General features: G+C 50.1%; 1 protein-coding gene across 2 annotated transcripts in view; it reads left to right on the top strand.

Annotated features, from left to right (window-relative positions):
- Nucleotides 1-6: 6 nt before the first annotated feature.
- FGD2 (FYVE, RhoGEF and PH domain containing 2) overlaps nucleotides 7-17313 on the top strand; it is a 43275-nt gene continuing 25968 nt past the window's right edge. Inside the window, exons 1-2 of one of the 2 annotated variants that reach the window (XM_060021895.1) lie at nucleotides 7-64; nucleotides 3792-4036. In XM_060021895.1, the coding sequence (XP_059877878.1) occupies nucleotides 3938-4036 (99 nt within the window). In that variant the 5' untranslated portion in view covers nucleotides 7-64; nucleotides 3792-3937. Of the gene's footprint in view, nucleotides 65-3791; nucleotides 4037-15146; nucleotides 15248-17313 lie in introns of those variants that run through there. The other variant, XM_060021896.1, reaches the window with a different exon arrangement.

Genomic DNA, 17313 nt, shown 5'->3' with positions numbered 1-17313 from the left:
GGGCGGGGCCGGGCCGCACCACTCGCGGCCGCGGGGGAGTGCAGGAGTGTAGGCGAGGCGGTCGGTAAGCGATGGATGCGGTCCCCGGGCGGGGTCGGGTCCTGGCTCAGCGCTGGGGTGTGAGCCGGGGGTCAGTGGTCGCGGGCGACCGGGCCGTGGGTTCGGAGGCTGTGAAGGCGGCCGCAGGCCCGGGCGCTCCCCCGGGATCCCCGGAGAGCGGCAGGGGCGGGGCTCGTAGGTTCTGGAAGCCAGATGCCCCCAATATGGTCTGAGGCGCTTCCAATCCCCCACCCAGGCTTCGGGAGTTTTCTCCGCAGTTCTGGGCCCGCCTTTTTGCGGTCCTGTTCCCGGGCCCCGCTGCCTGCGAGGCTTCCCACTGCAGGCCGAGTCCCTTCGCGCTCGCCAGCCTTGTCTCACCCCTTTGCCCTCCCCACCACACCAAATCCATTTGCACCTCGAAGGTTGTGGTCCTCCTCCTTTGCAGTTGACCATTCGCCAACCTGCCTTAGAGCTCATGGTTAGAAAATGTGTTTTGCCCTATTTACTTCACTGGGTCTGAAGGTTTTATTTAGTCCTTCAGTGTGAGCACACGCAAGCGTTCTGCTAGGCGCCGATAGTCTAGTCGTTAGGTAATAAAAACGAGTAATAACTGGCTCTTAAATCGCACTTATTTGTGCCACCTTTTGAAGTGCTTTGCAGCAAGATAACTAAAGTATGTTCCTCTCAGCAGCCCTGTGAGCAAGGTGTTTATTCCAGCACGTGCCCTGTTCATGTTTGTCACTGTGCCCATCCCCTGCAAGAACACCTAAAGCCTGCTAGTTGTGGAGGTGCTCAATAAAAGTTTCTGTTTCAACGGAAAGAAAGCAAGTATCCCAAGAGTCGGCAGGGACACAGCAATGGGTGACCTGATCCCTTTGTCTGTATTTATCCTGTGTTCGTTGTGAGAAAGTTCTTTAGAACAGACATCTGCCTTCTGACCCCTTAATCCGGGTTTGAAGTCTGCCCTTCCTGCCTCCCTTCCTGCCCCGCCCCCTGTAAAGCCACCTCCCGGCTGGCTACTCCTGACAACAAATACTCTGTACACTTTCCACATCTCAATCCTGTCAGTCCGCCTTCCTCACTTGCTCTCTCCCTCACGCTGGCCTCTCTAACCCAGGTTTGTTCTGGTCTGAGTCACTGGAAAGCCTCCTAGCCCTTTCATGTTACAGTGTTTGCCTCTTCAAACACAGCTTTCATCAAACCTACCTCCCACCCCCAGGAGCACTTTAATTGACTTCCTTTTGCCTGGATTCTGATTTAGCTTCCTTAACAGGGACCTTAAAGTCAGCTTCATCCACAGCCTCATCTAACGTTACAGCGCCTTACTAACTCCACCCGGAAGAGTGGAGTTACCTTCCTTCTGAAACTTCCTCACACAAACCTTCTCCTCCTCTGGGCTTTTCCTCCCCATGTTTCTGCGGCTCTCTGTTTTTCCTTCTGAACCCCATAGTGTGTCCACCATTAGGCTTTTTACTCTGCCTTACGTAGTTATCTTACTTTTTGTGTGTAAAGCAGCTACATTGTGTTGCATTGTTTTGTATCTTTGCACCAACTATGGTGATATACATATAGTAAATGTTCAGTGAATTGTTTTTAAGTAATTGAACAGTTTAGCCCAAGAAATTAAACTAAAAATAGGTCAATTAAAGCTGTTAGATCTCTAGGGAATGAAGTGGAAGCAAATGCAAAACTGCCCTGTAGCTATGTTTCCACAACTCAGGGCTCATAGGGACAAAAAGCGGAAGAAAAAAAAAATCCTCACGATAAAAATACTACAAACCACTCAAAAACACATTCCATTACAAGAGTAAGTGCGCAAAACAGGAGGATTAATACTCGTGGGAACTTGATGTAATAAGCAATCTGAAAGAAACTTTAAGGGGAAAACGGTAGTTTTCAAATGAAGGCAAAGATAAAGAATAGAAAGTGCTGAAAAAAATAGAAAAGGACATTGTGAAAAAAGAAGAGGTATATTTGGAAAGGAATCAAATAGCTCATCTAGAAATGAAAAGTATACTCACTGAAATGATTGAAAGAAAATCTTGCTCAGTATTCCCTCTACTGAGCAACCTGGCAGTATGTACTCAGAGCTAGGAAGCAGTTAGCTCTGGGCTGGTTAGTGCCTCCCTGTGACTGCCTCCTCACAGGGCTTACCGTGCAGCACTGTGCCTGCCTGCTTTCCTGTCAGTCTCCTCATTAGACTGTAAGTTCTTGGAGTCCAGGGACTATCCTATTCATGGTTGGCACAGTGCCTGGCACGTGGTAGAAGCCCACTAAATATTTGCTAGAAAATGAATGAGCAAATATACTTTTAACAGTTGTACAAAGTTATTTATGGTAGCACCACTTAAAGAATGAAAACTTGGACTTCCCTGGTGGCACAGTGGTTAAGAATCTGCCTGCCAATGCAGGGGACACGTGTTTGATCCCTGGTCCGGGAAGAACCCACATGCTGCGGAGCAACTGTGCCCGTGCGCCACAACTACTAAGCCTGCGCTCTAGAGCCTGCGAGCCGCAACTACTGAGCCCACTTGCTGCAACTACTGAAGCCCACGCACCTAGAGCCCGTGCTCCGTAACAGGAGAAGCCACTGCAAGGAGAAGACCGCACACCGCAACGAAGAGTAGCCCCCGGTCACCACAACTAGAGAAAGCCTGCACGCAGCAATGAAGATCCAATGCAGCCAAAAATAAATTAAAAAAAAAAAGAATGAAAACTTTAGGGGGCTTCCCTGGTGGCGCAGCAGTTAAGAATCCGCCTGCCAATTCAGGGGACATGGGTTTGAGCCCCGGTCCAGGAAGATCCCAAATGCCATGGAGCAACTAAGCCCACGCGCCACAGCTACTGAGCCTGTGCTCTAGAGCCCACGAGCCACAACTACTGAGCCCATGTACCGCAGTTACTGAAGCCCGTGTGCCTAGAGTCCATGCTCTGCAACAAGAGAAGCCACCGCAATGAGAAGCCCGTGCACTGCAACAAAGAGTAGCCCCCACTCACCACAACTAGATAAACCCCGCGCACAGCAACAAAGACCCAACGCAGCCAAAAAAATAAAGAAAGAAAATTTTAAAAAAAAGAATGGGAACTTTAGGAAGACCCATATGCCCCAAAGTAGGATCAAACAAACAGTAGAGAATTAACAAGAAATATTACTCTTGGTAATCCAGTGGTTAGGACTTGGTGCTTTCACTGTCGTGGCCCAGGTTCAGTCCCTGGTTGGGGAACTAAGATCCTGCAAGCCTCGCGGTGCAGCCAGGAAAAAAGAAAAAAAAAGAAATAAAGAATACTGTTGAGAATTGCCAGGTATATAGATCACCAGTCCCCGGGATCCTGTGGGGAACTACTGTTACAATGAAAAGAGAGAATACAAAATAGTAAGTACCCATTGTTGCAACTAAGTTGACATCACACAAACCAGGTCAGGAAGGAACTTGAGGTGATGCCAAGGCCAGCATGAGAGTTCAGGCCTCACCTGGGGAAGCGCAGGTGTCAGAATTTATCCTGGTATAAAGAAGATGGGTTTGTCTGGATGCAGGCTCCCTGTTGACTAGTTCTGAGCAAGAACGTTCTGGCTGCTGCCTCTGTTCACCTGCTTGCCTGGGGTAGGGGTGGGGAGCACTGGCCTTCCGTCTGTACTGAATTCCTGGGGTCCCATACTCACCTTAACTCAGGAATCACCTCTTGTCCTAATTAGGCTAAAAGAAGGTACATTATAACTGTCATCATCTCAGGAATTCTGGCATATCGTGCAGGTCACCAGATGTATTGGCATGCGAGATCACTAAGCCTTCTGGGAGAAACATGGAAGACAGCTAAGGGACCAATAGGTCCCAAGGCCTTGGGATGAAGCCTACAAGAGTGAAGACGGGGAAATGGGGCCTCTACACTCTGGGGAGACATGGTGTGTCACGGTGAGCACAGTACTCACCCCAGCGTCAGAAAGGATGAAATGCCTGGTTGGTGTTCTGCTCTATCGTCCTCCTCTTGGTGGAGAAAGGTGAGTCCATTTAAATCTCTTGTGCCCAATGTCTGTTTATCCTGAGAGGTGGGAAGAAATTTTCTTCTCCTGCAGTGAAAATCAAACATTAATGGGCCATTGCCCCAAGTCTGGGTGAGTTTGGGGATTAAGACGATATCAAGACTTTTCATTCAGTGGAAGAATATTTAGCACTGAAAAGACATGAGCTATTGATATGGGCAATGACATGGGTGAGTCTCAAAAACATTATTCTAAGTGAAATAGTCCAGGCAAAAAAGAGCACATGTTGTATGATTCCATTTATATGAAGTTGTAAAACAGGCAAAATTAATCTGTGGGGATAAAAATCAGAACAGTGGTTACCTATGGAAGAATGACTGGAAAGAGGCATGAGGAACTTTCTGGGAGGAATAAAAGCATTCTTCATCTTGACTAGGGTGGTAGTTATGTGAGTAGGTACACTAGTAAAAGCTCACCAAACTGTACTCTTAAAATCTGGGCATTTTCTTGTAAGACCGTTATTCCTTAATTAAGGAAGAAATATTTCAGGACTAAGATTCTTGTTTCCTTTTAGTGGGTATCTAAGGGTTTTAAAGGGTCAAAATGTCTGTTGCACACATTCATGTGAATTCTTACATAACTAGAAAAACAAAACTATTCCCTTCTCCACTGCTTCCCCATCAGCCTGTGGCAGAGTCTGTATCCTTATGTGCAGTGGTGTGCTGCTAAGTGTTTAATAACTGGCTTTCTAGGAAAAGAAAAGCCCTGATTCGTAGCACTTGCTGATTCACGTAATGTAAATATTCTCACCATGGCTGATTTCATGCTGCTAGTGAGGTGTCACTGAGCACAGACTTGGGAAGAAATGGGTACAGTTGACTTTCGCAAGCCAGTAGGAGCCAGCCCCAGCACACCCTTGCGGCAAGCCTTTATTGCAAAGCTTCCGGGGAGTCTTGGCGGAGCTGAGGGAGCAGCTGTTAAGCGGTGTGAGGCTCTGAGGTGAGCAGCCATTTCCTATTAGCTTGAACGTGAAGGATGGCAGGAAGGAAGGGACACTGCTCTCAAGTGGTCGTGTAAATACAACCCCGTTGTAAGAGGGGTCAGCCTTGCAAGATATAGCAGTTCAGCAGCTGTATAACTGGGGTTAGCAATCTGCTGGCAGCATTTGGATTTTCAAGTGAAAATATGGGTTATTTCGTTTAAAATTCCTGAATTCTCTTGGGGAGAACAAAGAGCAAAATCCTGTACCAGGGAGACGCAAGAGGGAAGAGATATGGGAACATATGTATATGTATAACTGATTCACTTTGTTATAAAGCAGAAACTAACACACCATTGTAAAGCAATTATACCCCAATAAAGATGTTAAAAAAAAAAAAAATCCAGTACCGGAGGGCCTGCACTCCCTCCTGACAAGAACAGGTTGTAACAGGATAAAAGCTGCCCCCGTGAGAAGGGCATGGGTTCTCCACCCATCTCTGCATCTCAACAACACACCTGCTGCAACCAGGGGTTTGCCTACATGGCTCTAGTTGGAATTTGAGTTTCTAAATCCTGGTTTAGATTGTGTAGTCTCTAAGAATTAGTTTGGTTTCTGGTAGAACAGTGTGTGTGTGTGTGTGTGTGTGTGTGTGTGTGTGTAGACTGTTAACCTGCTGGGTGAGCTGAAGAATATCCATGCACAGCTACAATCCTCCCAGTTGGAGGAACCAGACTTGGCATCTTAGGGTACTCACGTTCACTCTGGGTGCTCTTGAGACACCAACAGACAACAGAACCTGGCCAGGGCATTGCCTGGACCCCTGATTCCCAATTCTCACTGAACATTAGAATCACTAAAGGAGTTTAAAAAAAAAAAAAAACTCAGCCTAGACAGTTGACTAAGAATCTCCGGGGATAGAGTCTGGAAATCAAAATGTTTTAGGGAAGCTCTACAGATGATCCCAATATGTTTTTTGGATTTTTTGTTTTTGTTTTTGTTTTTTTTAATGAAGGCACCAGTTAAAGGTGCTTTTTCCTTGGACCAAAGGAAGAGTCACATGTAGCATCCAGCTTAAGTTCTCTTTCCTCCTCAGGTTGTAGTTCCCAGTCCTTCCTATAAGAAAGGGGCAGGACAGTGAGAGAGGTATGGCTTGCTCACCCCCACCGCTTCTGGGGACCAGGTAGAAGTTGCATCTCGTTCAGAAGACTAGGGCCAGGGTTCCAGCAGGGACTAGAGGCAGAATGAACTTTGGCTCGCAGTGAAGCTGGGTGCCCTGTGAGAGTTCAGAAGGGACAGAAAGTAAAAATGCCCCTTGAGTCCTTCAACCAATATTTATTGAGCACCTACTATGTGCCAAGCATTGTTGCAGTTACTGGGGATATAGCAGTAAGCAAAATAGACAAAAATGCCTGCTTCATGGAGCTGGCATTCTAATGGGGGAGACAATAAACATAATAAAGAAATCAGTATATGAGAAAGAGACAAGTGAGAAAAATAAAGCAGAGGAGGGGGACTGGAAATATGTAGTGGTATTACAATTTGGGGAGTATATAGGGGTGAGGAAAGCCCTTGGTGAGAAGCTAACACTTAAGCAAAGATTTAAAGGAGGCGAGAGGGTGAGCCAGGTGGGTATATGGCAGAAGAGAGTTCTAGATCGAAGGAATGGCACATGCAAAGACCCTGAGGTGAGAGTTTGTCTGGTAGGTTGGAGGGCAGAGAGGAGGTCAAGTCCCTAGAGCAGAGTGAGGGGGGGATAGTGGTGGAATTGAGGTCAGGGAGTTGGGCCTTGTAGGCCATTGTCTGTGGACTTGGCTATGACACCCAATGACACATAAATTGGAGAGATCCCTAATGTAGACCAGACAAAGGTGGCCCTTGAAAAGTGTGGGGAAACTGAGGCTAGAGTCACGGACATTCAGTCAGCTTTCTTTCTGATTTGCCCTATGGGGGACTGGGACTGTGATGGGGGGGTCACCGAACTCTGAGATGGGTGGAAAACTGCAGGGTGTATGTATGTGTCACCCTGAGGGGCTGGGGCTTGGGGGAGGAGGCGGGACAGGGCTGGGGCTTGTTGGAACCTGGTCAAGGTGGAGGGCAGACGATGGAGGAAAGAGAACCCTACACTCTTCCACGACCCCTTCCTACATGCTCAGAGTGTCCTACTCCCTATTCAGGAAAGATTTGTGGAGGGCTGCTATGTGGCAGGCACTGTGCTAACTTCTGGGACACAGAGACACATAAGCCAAGGTCCTGTCCCCTCAGGGTCTTGTAAAGTCTACAGCCTCTGGCACGATTTTAAGAGTGTCATTTGTCACATTCCCTCACGTTCCTAGCACTGGGGCTGTTTGCTGAAAGGAAAGAATGAAGAGAGAATCCTGGTGGGAAGAAAGAAGGAATCATGCAGCTCTTTGATGGGAGCAATGGATTTTAGTGGTTCGTTATGTAACAGTTCTCCCAGAAGTATGCAAAAGAGGAGCTCTGCGACAGAGAAGATGCGCTGATGGTGGATCTCCGGCGAGTGGAGAATAACTCCTGCTGGCGTGTGGGGAGATGGGCAGCAGTAGCTCAGGCGGGGAAGTGCTCATGGGAGAAAGGTCACCGGTGGGCAGGGCAGCTGGCTGTGCGGAAACAATCTGTTCTTTCTCCACTCGAAACCTGTCGATTCTCTCCAAGCCGCTCATGTTTCTCCAGCAGGCCTCAAGAAAGGCCCACAGCTGTTTGAAGATAAAAGGAGCCTGACCTAGGGTGTGAGGCCCCACCTGCTGGCCGTGTGCTCTGAGAAGCCGCCGCCTAGCACCATTCCTGGGCTTGGGCCTTCCCTTGCTGGCTCCCATCTGGCGCCTCCCTGCCCGGTCCCCGTTCCGGGGGTGTGGGCGTAGCTCGGCCTCCTGCGTGTTCCCTGTTAGGCCAGCCCTGCTGCTGCTTCACCCACCTGGCTGGCTCCTCATTCCGGCTTTCCCAGGACACCACCCTAGGTACCACCTGAGGCCAGCTTCTGGTGACCTTGAGGCCTTCTTGAATAGCAGGACGGGGCCAGGGCCTGCCGCAAGGCTGGCCCAATCCCTGAGAGTACCAAGTCTGAAACTAGATCATTCACACGCCGAAGAAGAAGAAAGAGTTGTTTATGTTCCTCACTGACGTCCTCCTGGCCACCCACGTCAGGACTGATAACGTTTGCTGTCTTGTCTTTCAGGCCTCTGCACCCCTAGAACGGACCTTCCCCTGGCTCACGTGGAGGGAGGTTGATTTTGCCACCCTGTGTTCCTCAAGGCGCTAATGGGCTCTGAATAATCACACCGCACGGACTGACAGTACAAATTAGGAACACCCAGAGCACAAAGGGGCAGGGGGCACACAGAAGGGGAAATACGGGAAGCTTCCTGGGAAGGTGAACAGCAGGAAGCAGGGCTGCCTGAGCCTGGCATCCAGGCCTGCTGATGGGCAGCCGGCAGCACCAAGCTCTCCCAGAAGATAGGAAGATAAATGCCAGAGGGACTGAACGGGAAAATGCTGGCTGTTTGGAGGAGGGGACAGAGGAGACTAGTCTATGAGGGAGGCGAGCTTTTTTCATCTCTCCTCCTCCAAGCCAGGGACTGCTGAGGAAAGCCCACCCCTCCACTGGCACTGGTGGTGTGGCCTCTGCTCATCGCATGACTACCCAGACAGCCCACACCCCCAACCTGGTCAGGGCCTCCCCAAGCCTCGAGCCTCCTAGGGGCTAGAAGACTGAGGGGGAGGGGGAGGCTGCGAGGGGAGGAGCGGCAAGGGCTGCACCAGACACTGGAGCAGGTTTCAGCCAGCTGCCGGCATCTCCCCTGGATCTGTGTCATCCCTCACTCACAGGCCTGTCTGTCACAGGCCATTAAGTTCTTGGCAGGTGCTATGTTAGGCTGAGGCTGCACGCCAGGTTGGGGGCAAGGGGGTCCCAGGGAACAAGCCAGCCTGTCCTCTCTGGGCCTTGGCTCACTGGGGATACCTGCTCCTCTGGGGAGTCCTCACTCTCCCCTGAAAAAGCCACACCCTCACACACCCCTGGAGATCACACATATGTCTCTCTCTCTCTCTCTCTCTCTCCCTCTCTCTCTCTCTCTCACACACACACACACACACACACACACAAAACATCCAGGTCCCAAATGTTGACATTTCCTCCCTGGCAGCCCCCAAATGCCCTCTGCTGCCCCAGGGCTGCCAGTGAGAGGCCCTTTGGGTGCCCCTAGTCTGCACACAGAGCCCCATTTGCATCCCAGGGCAGAGCTTTCTTGCCAGCCAGCCAGCTTGTCTGCCATGTGACTGCCCAGCCCTACAGTTCATGCTTGGGCATCCCTCCCTCTTTCCCTCTGTCTGGGCTGCAGGAACTGAGCTCTTCCATCCTCCTTAAGGCTTGAAAGCAGAACTAAGAGAAGAGAAAGCATGAGGCTTATCTATGCCAAGGACCCCAAAAGCCCTGAAATGGACGCCTCCACTCAGAGAGAGATGTGTTCACGACCATTGAATCAGGGCCTACTCTGCATAAATAAAATTCAGTTCATGTGAAAGCACCTCAGCTCAGCAGACAAAGCCTGCCAGGGACAGGCTCCTGGGGCCCCCTCAGCCCATGTCCTGCCATTCCCCAGTCCCTAGACACTCCAATGTGCTGGACTCCCTGCCCTTATTCCTAGTCTCTCCCTGGTCTCTCAAGCCCACACCACTTCCTTCTGCTTTGAATGCCTTTTCCCACCTTCTCAACCTGGAGAGTTTACTCATCCTTCATCCTTCAGGCTGCCTCTGCTAGGAAGCCTTCCTTGATAGCACCCTCTGCTCTCTGCAGACTTCAGTGCCCCTTCTTTGGGTGTTCACAGCTTCCCTGTTCAAAGCATTTCCCACATTGTATTTCAGTTGTTAACAGGCCCATCTTCCTCCTTAGACTATTAGCTAAGGGGCAGGGGACAGTGTTTAATCCATAACCTCTACCATAGGGCTGACACATAGTAGATGCTCAAGAAATACTTGCCAACTGAATGCATGACTTAATGAATGGGGCAGAAGAGATCCAAGTAAACAGAGAAGAACACCAGGTCTCTGAGGAGGGAAAGGAATGCCAACGGTAGATATCAAGGAAGGCTTCCTGGAGGAAGTAAATAAGCTGTTGACAGGGTGGAGACATTCCAGGCAAAAGGAACTGATTGGTCGGGGTGGGGGGGTGCAGGGGAGCCATAGAAAAGGTCTTCTGTCAGGAATAACATTCACTGAGCACCTTCTCTGTACCAGGCCTTACTCTAAACCCTTACACATGGTATTATTTAATCTTCACAACAACCATAGGAGATTGGCACTGTAATTATCCCCATTTCACAGATGAAGAAAGTGAAGTTCAGTTACTGGCCCAAGGAGTTTAGGTCAGATTTGATGAGAGAAGCAGAACAACCAGAAGTGATACAGAATATGGGATTTGACCTTATGCAATGGGGCAGCTACTTAAAGAACTGATGCTTCTGAGTCTAAAATCCTCATGGCAGGCAGTGAGGAAGGGAAGATGGATGTGAAATTGGGGAGAACAAGAAGGAACTGAACCATTGAGGAAGGGCTGGGACTCTGGAGGATGAACAGGCAGCCACGCCGAGACAACTTCGGTGACACAAGTGACCTGCAGAAGAAGTTGGCACCCTTTGTCCTGGAGCTAAACACATACCCGGCCTAGGACTAGACAAGCTGAAGGAGGTCGGCAGAGAACCCACAGATCTGCATCAACACGCGTGAACTGCAACACCGCAGGAGCCCTGCACCAACCACACAGGAGCAAGCACGGCTGCTGCGTCCGCCCCTGCCACCATGGTCAGCTTGCAGGAAAGGGAATTCTGGAACTGTGGTTCAGCTTAGCTCAGCTGACACAGCCCAGAGCTACCACTCAAGGTCCCAACCCAGACCTACATGTGTATAAGGAAGAAATGGCTGGGAAGTTGATCAGAGCCAAACCAGGGGGTCTTGGCAGCACTCCAAGGAATTTGGGATTCCTTCTGTGGGATAACAGTGCTGATTTTCGAGACTGTGTGTTGAGTTGGAAGCGAAGGTGGGACATGCCCCTGGTGATGTCCTGAAGGTGTTGGGCATATTCAGGTTGGGGTGGGAGACAGGAAGAGATGCCTGTGGAACCCTGAGATAGATTCTGAATTGAGTGGAAGAGGCTGTGTGTAAATGAGGGAACCAGAAGCTGAGCCTTGGGTGGTGCCTATAGGCGAGAAACAAGTCAGGCAGAAGGGCTGGCAGAACTGTGAGGGCCGAGGTCAGGGAGGTGGGAGGACCAGGGAAGCAGAGCCCTGGAAGACATTTTTTGGGTGTGGGCATCTTGGCCCTCCTTCTTGGGCAGATGTAGCTCTGATGGTGCCTGTGCCATGTTTGGAGTTGGGCATTTAGTGTGGCCTCCTGCTGGTGCCCCTACCCACTCTCCCCCACCTCTGTGAGGGGCAGGTCCAGATGCTGCTCTGGAAGCCCAAGGCGCTGGCAGCTGAGGGGTGAGATAAGCCTCTGGGCTCAGGGTGTGATGTTTGTCCATCCTGCATGCCTTCTGAGGCCCCACTGGGTGCAGGACACTGGGCTTGGCTGGGGACCAGCCAGGAAGCATGGGCACCTGGGCCCTGCAAGCCGGGAGCTAGCGTACAGTCTGGTGGGAGGCAGAGGAGGAAACTGGGCCCTGCAGTGGAGGAGAGAGGAGCACGAAGGAGGGTGGTCTCCCCAGACTTGGGAAGAATCCAGGAAGAAGTGGCATTTAAAGACGAATCCGATCAAGCCCCTAGATCTAATCACATTGACAGGAAATCCAGGGGCCAGCTCTGCAGTCAGCAGACTGTGAGACCTGTAGGGCCAGGAACCCAGTGTCCTCATAGCCATGTTGTGTGGGAAAACAAAGAACAAGTTGAACCTGTGGATGAAAACTGAGTTAATAGACAGAACAGCCCATTGTAACATGTGGACCTTATTTGGATCCTGATTTTTTAAAAAAATGGTGATCGGTTAGTCTGCTCAGGCTGCCATAACAAAATACCATAGACTGGAAAGCTTAAAAACAACAGAAATTTATTTCTCACAGTTCTGGAGGCTTGAAGTCCCTGATCAAGGTGTGGCAGGTTCTGTTTCTGGTGAGGACTCTCTTCCTAGCTTGTAGACGGCCACTTAGTCTCAGGTGCCCGTTCCTTGGAGTGTGCAGGGGTGTGTGTTGGGGGGTGGTGTGGAGAGAGAGATCTCTTGCCCGTCTTATAAGGCCACCAACCCTATCAGATTAGGGCCTCACTCTCATGACCTCATTTAGCCTTAATTACCTCCTAAAGGCCCTCTTTCCAAATTCAGCCACAATGGAGATTAGGGCTTCAATATGTGAATTCGGAGGGACACAGTTCAGTTCATAGCAGATGACATTTATGAAGCATTGGCACTTTGCTGACTGGGTATTTGATTATATTGAGGAATTACTGCTAAATATCTCTTGGGGTATGATAATGGTAAAGTGTTTCACATATATACACATACATGTATATAACATGTAAAAAATATATATGTATGCATGTATAGAATAATATTGGCGTTATATGTACTGTGATATGTACACAGTACATTATATGTACATTATGTGTACATTTTTGCACACAGGAGTATATATATTTCCTTATTTTTTATTTATTTATTTTTGGCTGCATTGGGTCTCCTTTCCATCCCAGCCTCCAGTTTACACTCAGGAGGGCAGTCCTTTTTCCTAGCTCCTATCATATCTTTTTGGAGATATTCTACAGACAACACACAAATGTATGTGCAAAACTACCTTCCTTTTTTTTTCTGTATAATATAAATGGTAGCGTATAATGTTGTTCTGCATCTTATTTCTCTTTTTTCTACTTTATCTTTAAAATCATGTCAGATTAGTGCATAAAATTTCATACTGTGGGGCTTCCCTGGTGGCGCAGTGGTTGAGAGTCCACCTGCCGATGCAGGGGACATGCGTTCGTGCCCTGGTCCGGGAAGATCCCACATGCCATGGAGCGGCTGAGCCCGTGAGCCGTGGCCGCTGAGCCTGCGCGTCCGGAGCCTGTGCTCCGCAACGGGAGAGGCCACAACAGTGAGAGGCCCACGTACCGCCAAAAAAAAAAAAAAAATTTCATACTGTGTAATGGCTCTACTGTATAAACGTACCGTAAATTCATGTAACGTTTTAAGTTGCTGCCAATTTATGTGCTATCATAACCAAGGCTACACTGAATACTTTGTAGACCTAACATTTTTGCACCCAGGAAGAAATATATTTGTATAGGCAACAGGAAGAAATGAGAACGCTGGATCAAAGTGCATGTGCATTTAAAATTTTTTTAATTGATTAATTAATTTATTTTATTTTTGGCTGCGTTGGGTCTTTGTTGCCGTGCGCGGGCTTTCTTCAGTCGCGGTAAGCGGGAGCTACTCTTCGTTGTGGTGTGCGGGCTTCTCATTGCGGTGGCTTCTCTTGTTGCAGAGCACGGGCTCTAGGCACGCGGGCTTCAGAAGTTGTGGCTCGTGGGCTCTAGACCGCAGGCTCAGTAGTTGTGGCGCACGGACTTAGTTGCTCCGCGGCATGTGGGATCTTCCTGGACCAGGGCTCGAACCCATGTCCCCTGCATTGGCAGGCGGATTCTTAACCACTGTGCCACGAGGGAAGCCTCCTTATTTTTTAGATATGCACCAAAATATTTGTGGATGAAATCATCTGATTTGCTTCAGAATGGTCTGGGAAGGGGAAGTGAATGTGACTATAGATGGAGCCGGGCTGACCATGAGCTGATGGTTGTTTGTTGGGTCTGGGTCATGAGTTCATGGGGGTGCATCGTATTATTCTACTTTTGCATATGTTCTAAATTCTCCATAACAAAAAGTATAAACAAAAAGTGAGGAGGATTATTGTGATTTAGGGTTGGGGGGAGAAGCCAGGCATCTGCTAGAAGAAATTGCTCAGGCAGAGCTCTGAGGGAGTGAGGCTTTTGGGTGTGTGAGGCCCCAGTATTTCACAGGCACTGGAGCGTGAAGCTGTGCCAGGTGCTTCGGGTACCAAGATGACTGAGGCTCAGTCCCTACCCTCCAGGACAAAGACCAGTCTCAATGGAGGGCCCCGGCTCAGGGCAAGCGAGACCAGAACCCAGTGGGAGAGCCCTGAAGGGCCTGTGAAGCTTGAATAAGGGGAACAGAAGCAGTTATCATTGTTCTGGAAGTGCTGGGAGACCAAGTGGTAAAAGGAGGCATCAGGCAGAGACCACCCAGTGTGCTAGGAATAGGGAAGCCTGAGGATGGAGCATCAAGAATGTGACCATCCAGGCTCCCAACCAAATCTTTGCTGGAATTGTAGGAAACTGACCTTCGCTTTAGAAATCTGACTTCTTTTTGCGTTCTTACTAGGTGACTTTGGGCAAGTTACTTAAACCCTCTGATCCTCAGTTCTTTCTTCTGTAAAATGGGGATCGTAATAGGGCCCACCCCATAAGGTTGCTGTGGTATTAAATGAGAAAATATTTCTAAACCACTGAAAAGAGTTTGTGTTAGTTATTATTATCATCAGAGTTTCAGGGAGGAAGTTGCCTTCCCTTGGGGCAAGAAGGTGGAGACATCAGTTATTAAAATGAGAGAACCCCAGTGGGGAGGTGGGAACACCATATTACTCTTCTCTGCCAGCCCCTAATAGGTTTGTGATTTATTTTTAATTTAAAAAGCTGTTTTCTTACAGTGGTGAGCAGGGTCAGATGCAGAAAAGAAGTTGTAGAGAAAGGACCAAATAAAATCCACTGGACCTTGTGAGAAGGTGTGGTTGGCCAGAGTGGTGAGTGTCTCAGGCCAAGAGCCCAGTTCCAGAAACTCCCTCTAGGCCCCTGTTGCCCTCTTGGGGTGGCTTCTGGAACAGGGGGTCTATAGGAGTGAAAGGTCAGGCCCCGTGGGGATGGGGTGGGGCCCAAGCAGGCTCCTCCCTCTGTAGGGAGCGCCCGCCTTTCCCCTTCAAGGCTGTGGCTCTGGGACCACTTCCTCTTTCCTCACTCTGAAGCAGGGAGCAGGCCTGCTGAGGCCTCAGGAAAAACGAGACTCCAGGATGCCTTAGCACACCTGTGACCCCAGGTAGGGGTGGCTGAGTGTGCTGGTTGGAGACCTCTCTCCCTGCTTCAGGGGTAGCTGAGGACCACCTTGGAGGCCTGCAGGATGGAGGGGGCGAGTAAGGAGAAGCTGTCATCTGTGTCCAGTCTGGCAACTGCGTTTGAGAATAGCAGGTACGGGGTAGTGGAGGTGGGAAGGGTCACCTTGGCCAACTGGCAGTCTCCCTCGAGCTCCTCTGCCCACCCCTGGCCCTTGGGCAGCCCAGACCCTCCCAGTCTCCAGGCTAAGGAGCAGGGCTGGGGCCACCTTGGACCCTCACAGTGAGCAGTTCTCTCTCTGGGCCCTGTCCTGCACACCTCCTCCTGTCTGGGCAGTGCCCATGTCCCTCGGCCGTGGGTTCTTGGAGCATGGGAGAGTGTTGTTGGGGCACCAGGCCTGCGCAGGGGTGAGAGCATGTGTGTTGATGTGTTGGGGAGAGTCCAGACGTGTGTGTAATTATGAGTGAGCGTGGGTGGACCAGATGCCGTGTTTGGGCTGCAGAACTCCACCCGTTGTCTCTCCAGCAGAAATAATAGCTAATACTTATCAAGTGCTTACTCCCTATGAGTAGGATAACCATACAATTTATCATTCAGACCAGGACACAATGGAAACTGAATGCCATTAAATTTTTTTGGTGGGAGGGAGGGAACAATAGGAAAGGTTGAGACTGTCACAGGCAAACTGGGATATGTGGTCAGCCTACCTATAGGGTACTGTTCTAAGTGCGTTTGCTACTTATTTCATTTAATCATCTAACAGCCTATTAGGGGTAGGTTCCATCTCTATACCCATCTTACAGATGAGAAAGGGGAGGCACAGAGAGGTGGGGAGGCTTTAAGTGCTTTAAGTTCATGGGCAAGGAGCAATGCAGGGGCTTCCATCTGAAGGGAAAAGCCTGAAGCGGATGTGTAGAGGTCATTGTGTGTCTGTATGTGACATTAGTCCATTCTGCAGGCATTTCTTAAGCCCAGGACTGTGTTAGGGATTGTGACTGTTGTAAGTAGGGTTCTCTGGAAATAGACTCCGGGGTAGAGATTTGCTTCAGGAAATTTGCTGGGGAGGCTTTTGGGAACAATACCTGTGTGGGTGAGGGAGGCAGCTTTGGGCACAGGGAGAGGTTGAACTGCCGAGCACTTGCCACAGAGGCTGCAGCCTGTCCCAGAGAGCTCTGGAGCTGGAGGCCTTTCAGGCTGTTCCAGATGAGGCAAAGGGCTAGGTCTTTGTACCCTCACATGGACTAGTCATTGGATGTGGACTTGACCTTAGATGAGGTAGCTCTCTTCCGGAGAGGGCAATTCCCAGGGAGGGACCCAGTCAATAACCTGTCAGCCACCATACCACCAGAAGCTAGGGGAAGAGTGCCTCAGTGCTGAGGGGGTGTGGGTGGCACAGCACAGCATCGCACAGGAACTGTATCAGATGCAGGAGCCTAAAGAATGATCCCTGCCCGGAGGACTTCTGTCTTTGGTGCTAAGCTCATGGAATGACCATGATGCCAGGTCATGGACAATAGATATCCTGGGAGGGGCCTTGACGCTCTGCTGAGTGTACTCAGAGCAGGCAAAGCCTCCTGTGGGCTTCATGGTGGAGGCAGCATAGACGTGGACCTAGAAGGGCAGTTCAGCTTCCTGAGCTGGTGACCTGACCCTGCCTCTCCCAGAGGGCTTTGCCGGGCACGTTCCGTTCAGCACCGAGGACAGCTCTAGGCAGCACCTTCCTGGACCACCACCCCACTCAACATGCCAGGCGTGCCCGGTGGAGACCCTCAGCATGTGTGCTCTGCCTAGGCAGCACTTCTAGCAGGAGGAGGCAGCCCTCAGAACATTTGGGGTCAGAGGAGGTCTTGTCAGGAGGATGAGAGTCACCTCTTACTGTGTGAGGGGACCCATGCCAGCTGCCTTGGCCTGAGCTTTCTTGTGAGTCACTTCCTTTCAGTGCCTTAACTGATCTGAAACTGAGGGGTGAAGAGGAAACAGAAGCTGGCCTGGGCACTTGGGGAGAAATGCAGAAGCTGAAACCAAATGTAGAACAGAAAGCCTGAGACTCAGCTAATTCCGTTAGCTGCAGACCAGACCAGTGCGCTGAGGAACCGTGGTGCACTGGGGTGCCAGAGAGGAGCCATGGGGGACTGGGTCCCAATCCTCTCTCTGCCACCAACCAGGGTGTGATGTGGGGCAGGTCATGTTGACTCTCTGTA

The sequence above is a fragment of the Delphinus delphis genome, chromosome 10 (assembly GCF_949987515.2).
Source record: "Delphinus delphis chromosome 10, mDelDel1.2, whole genome shotgun sequence".
Taxonomy (NCBI): domain Eukaryota; kingdom Metazoa; phylum Chordata; class Mammalia; order Artiodactyla; family Delphinidae; genus Delphinus; species Delphinus delphis.
Note: the sequence above shows the minus strand (reverse complement) of the source record. Positions and strands in the feature narration are given on the sequence as shown.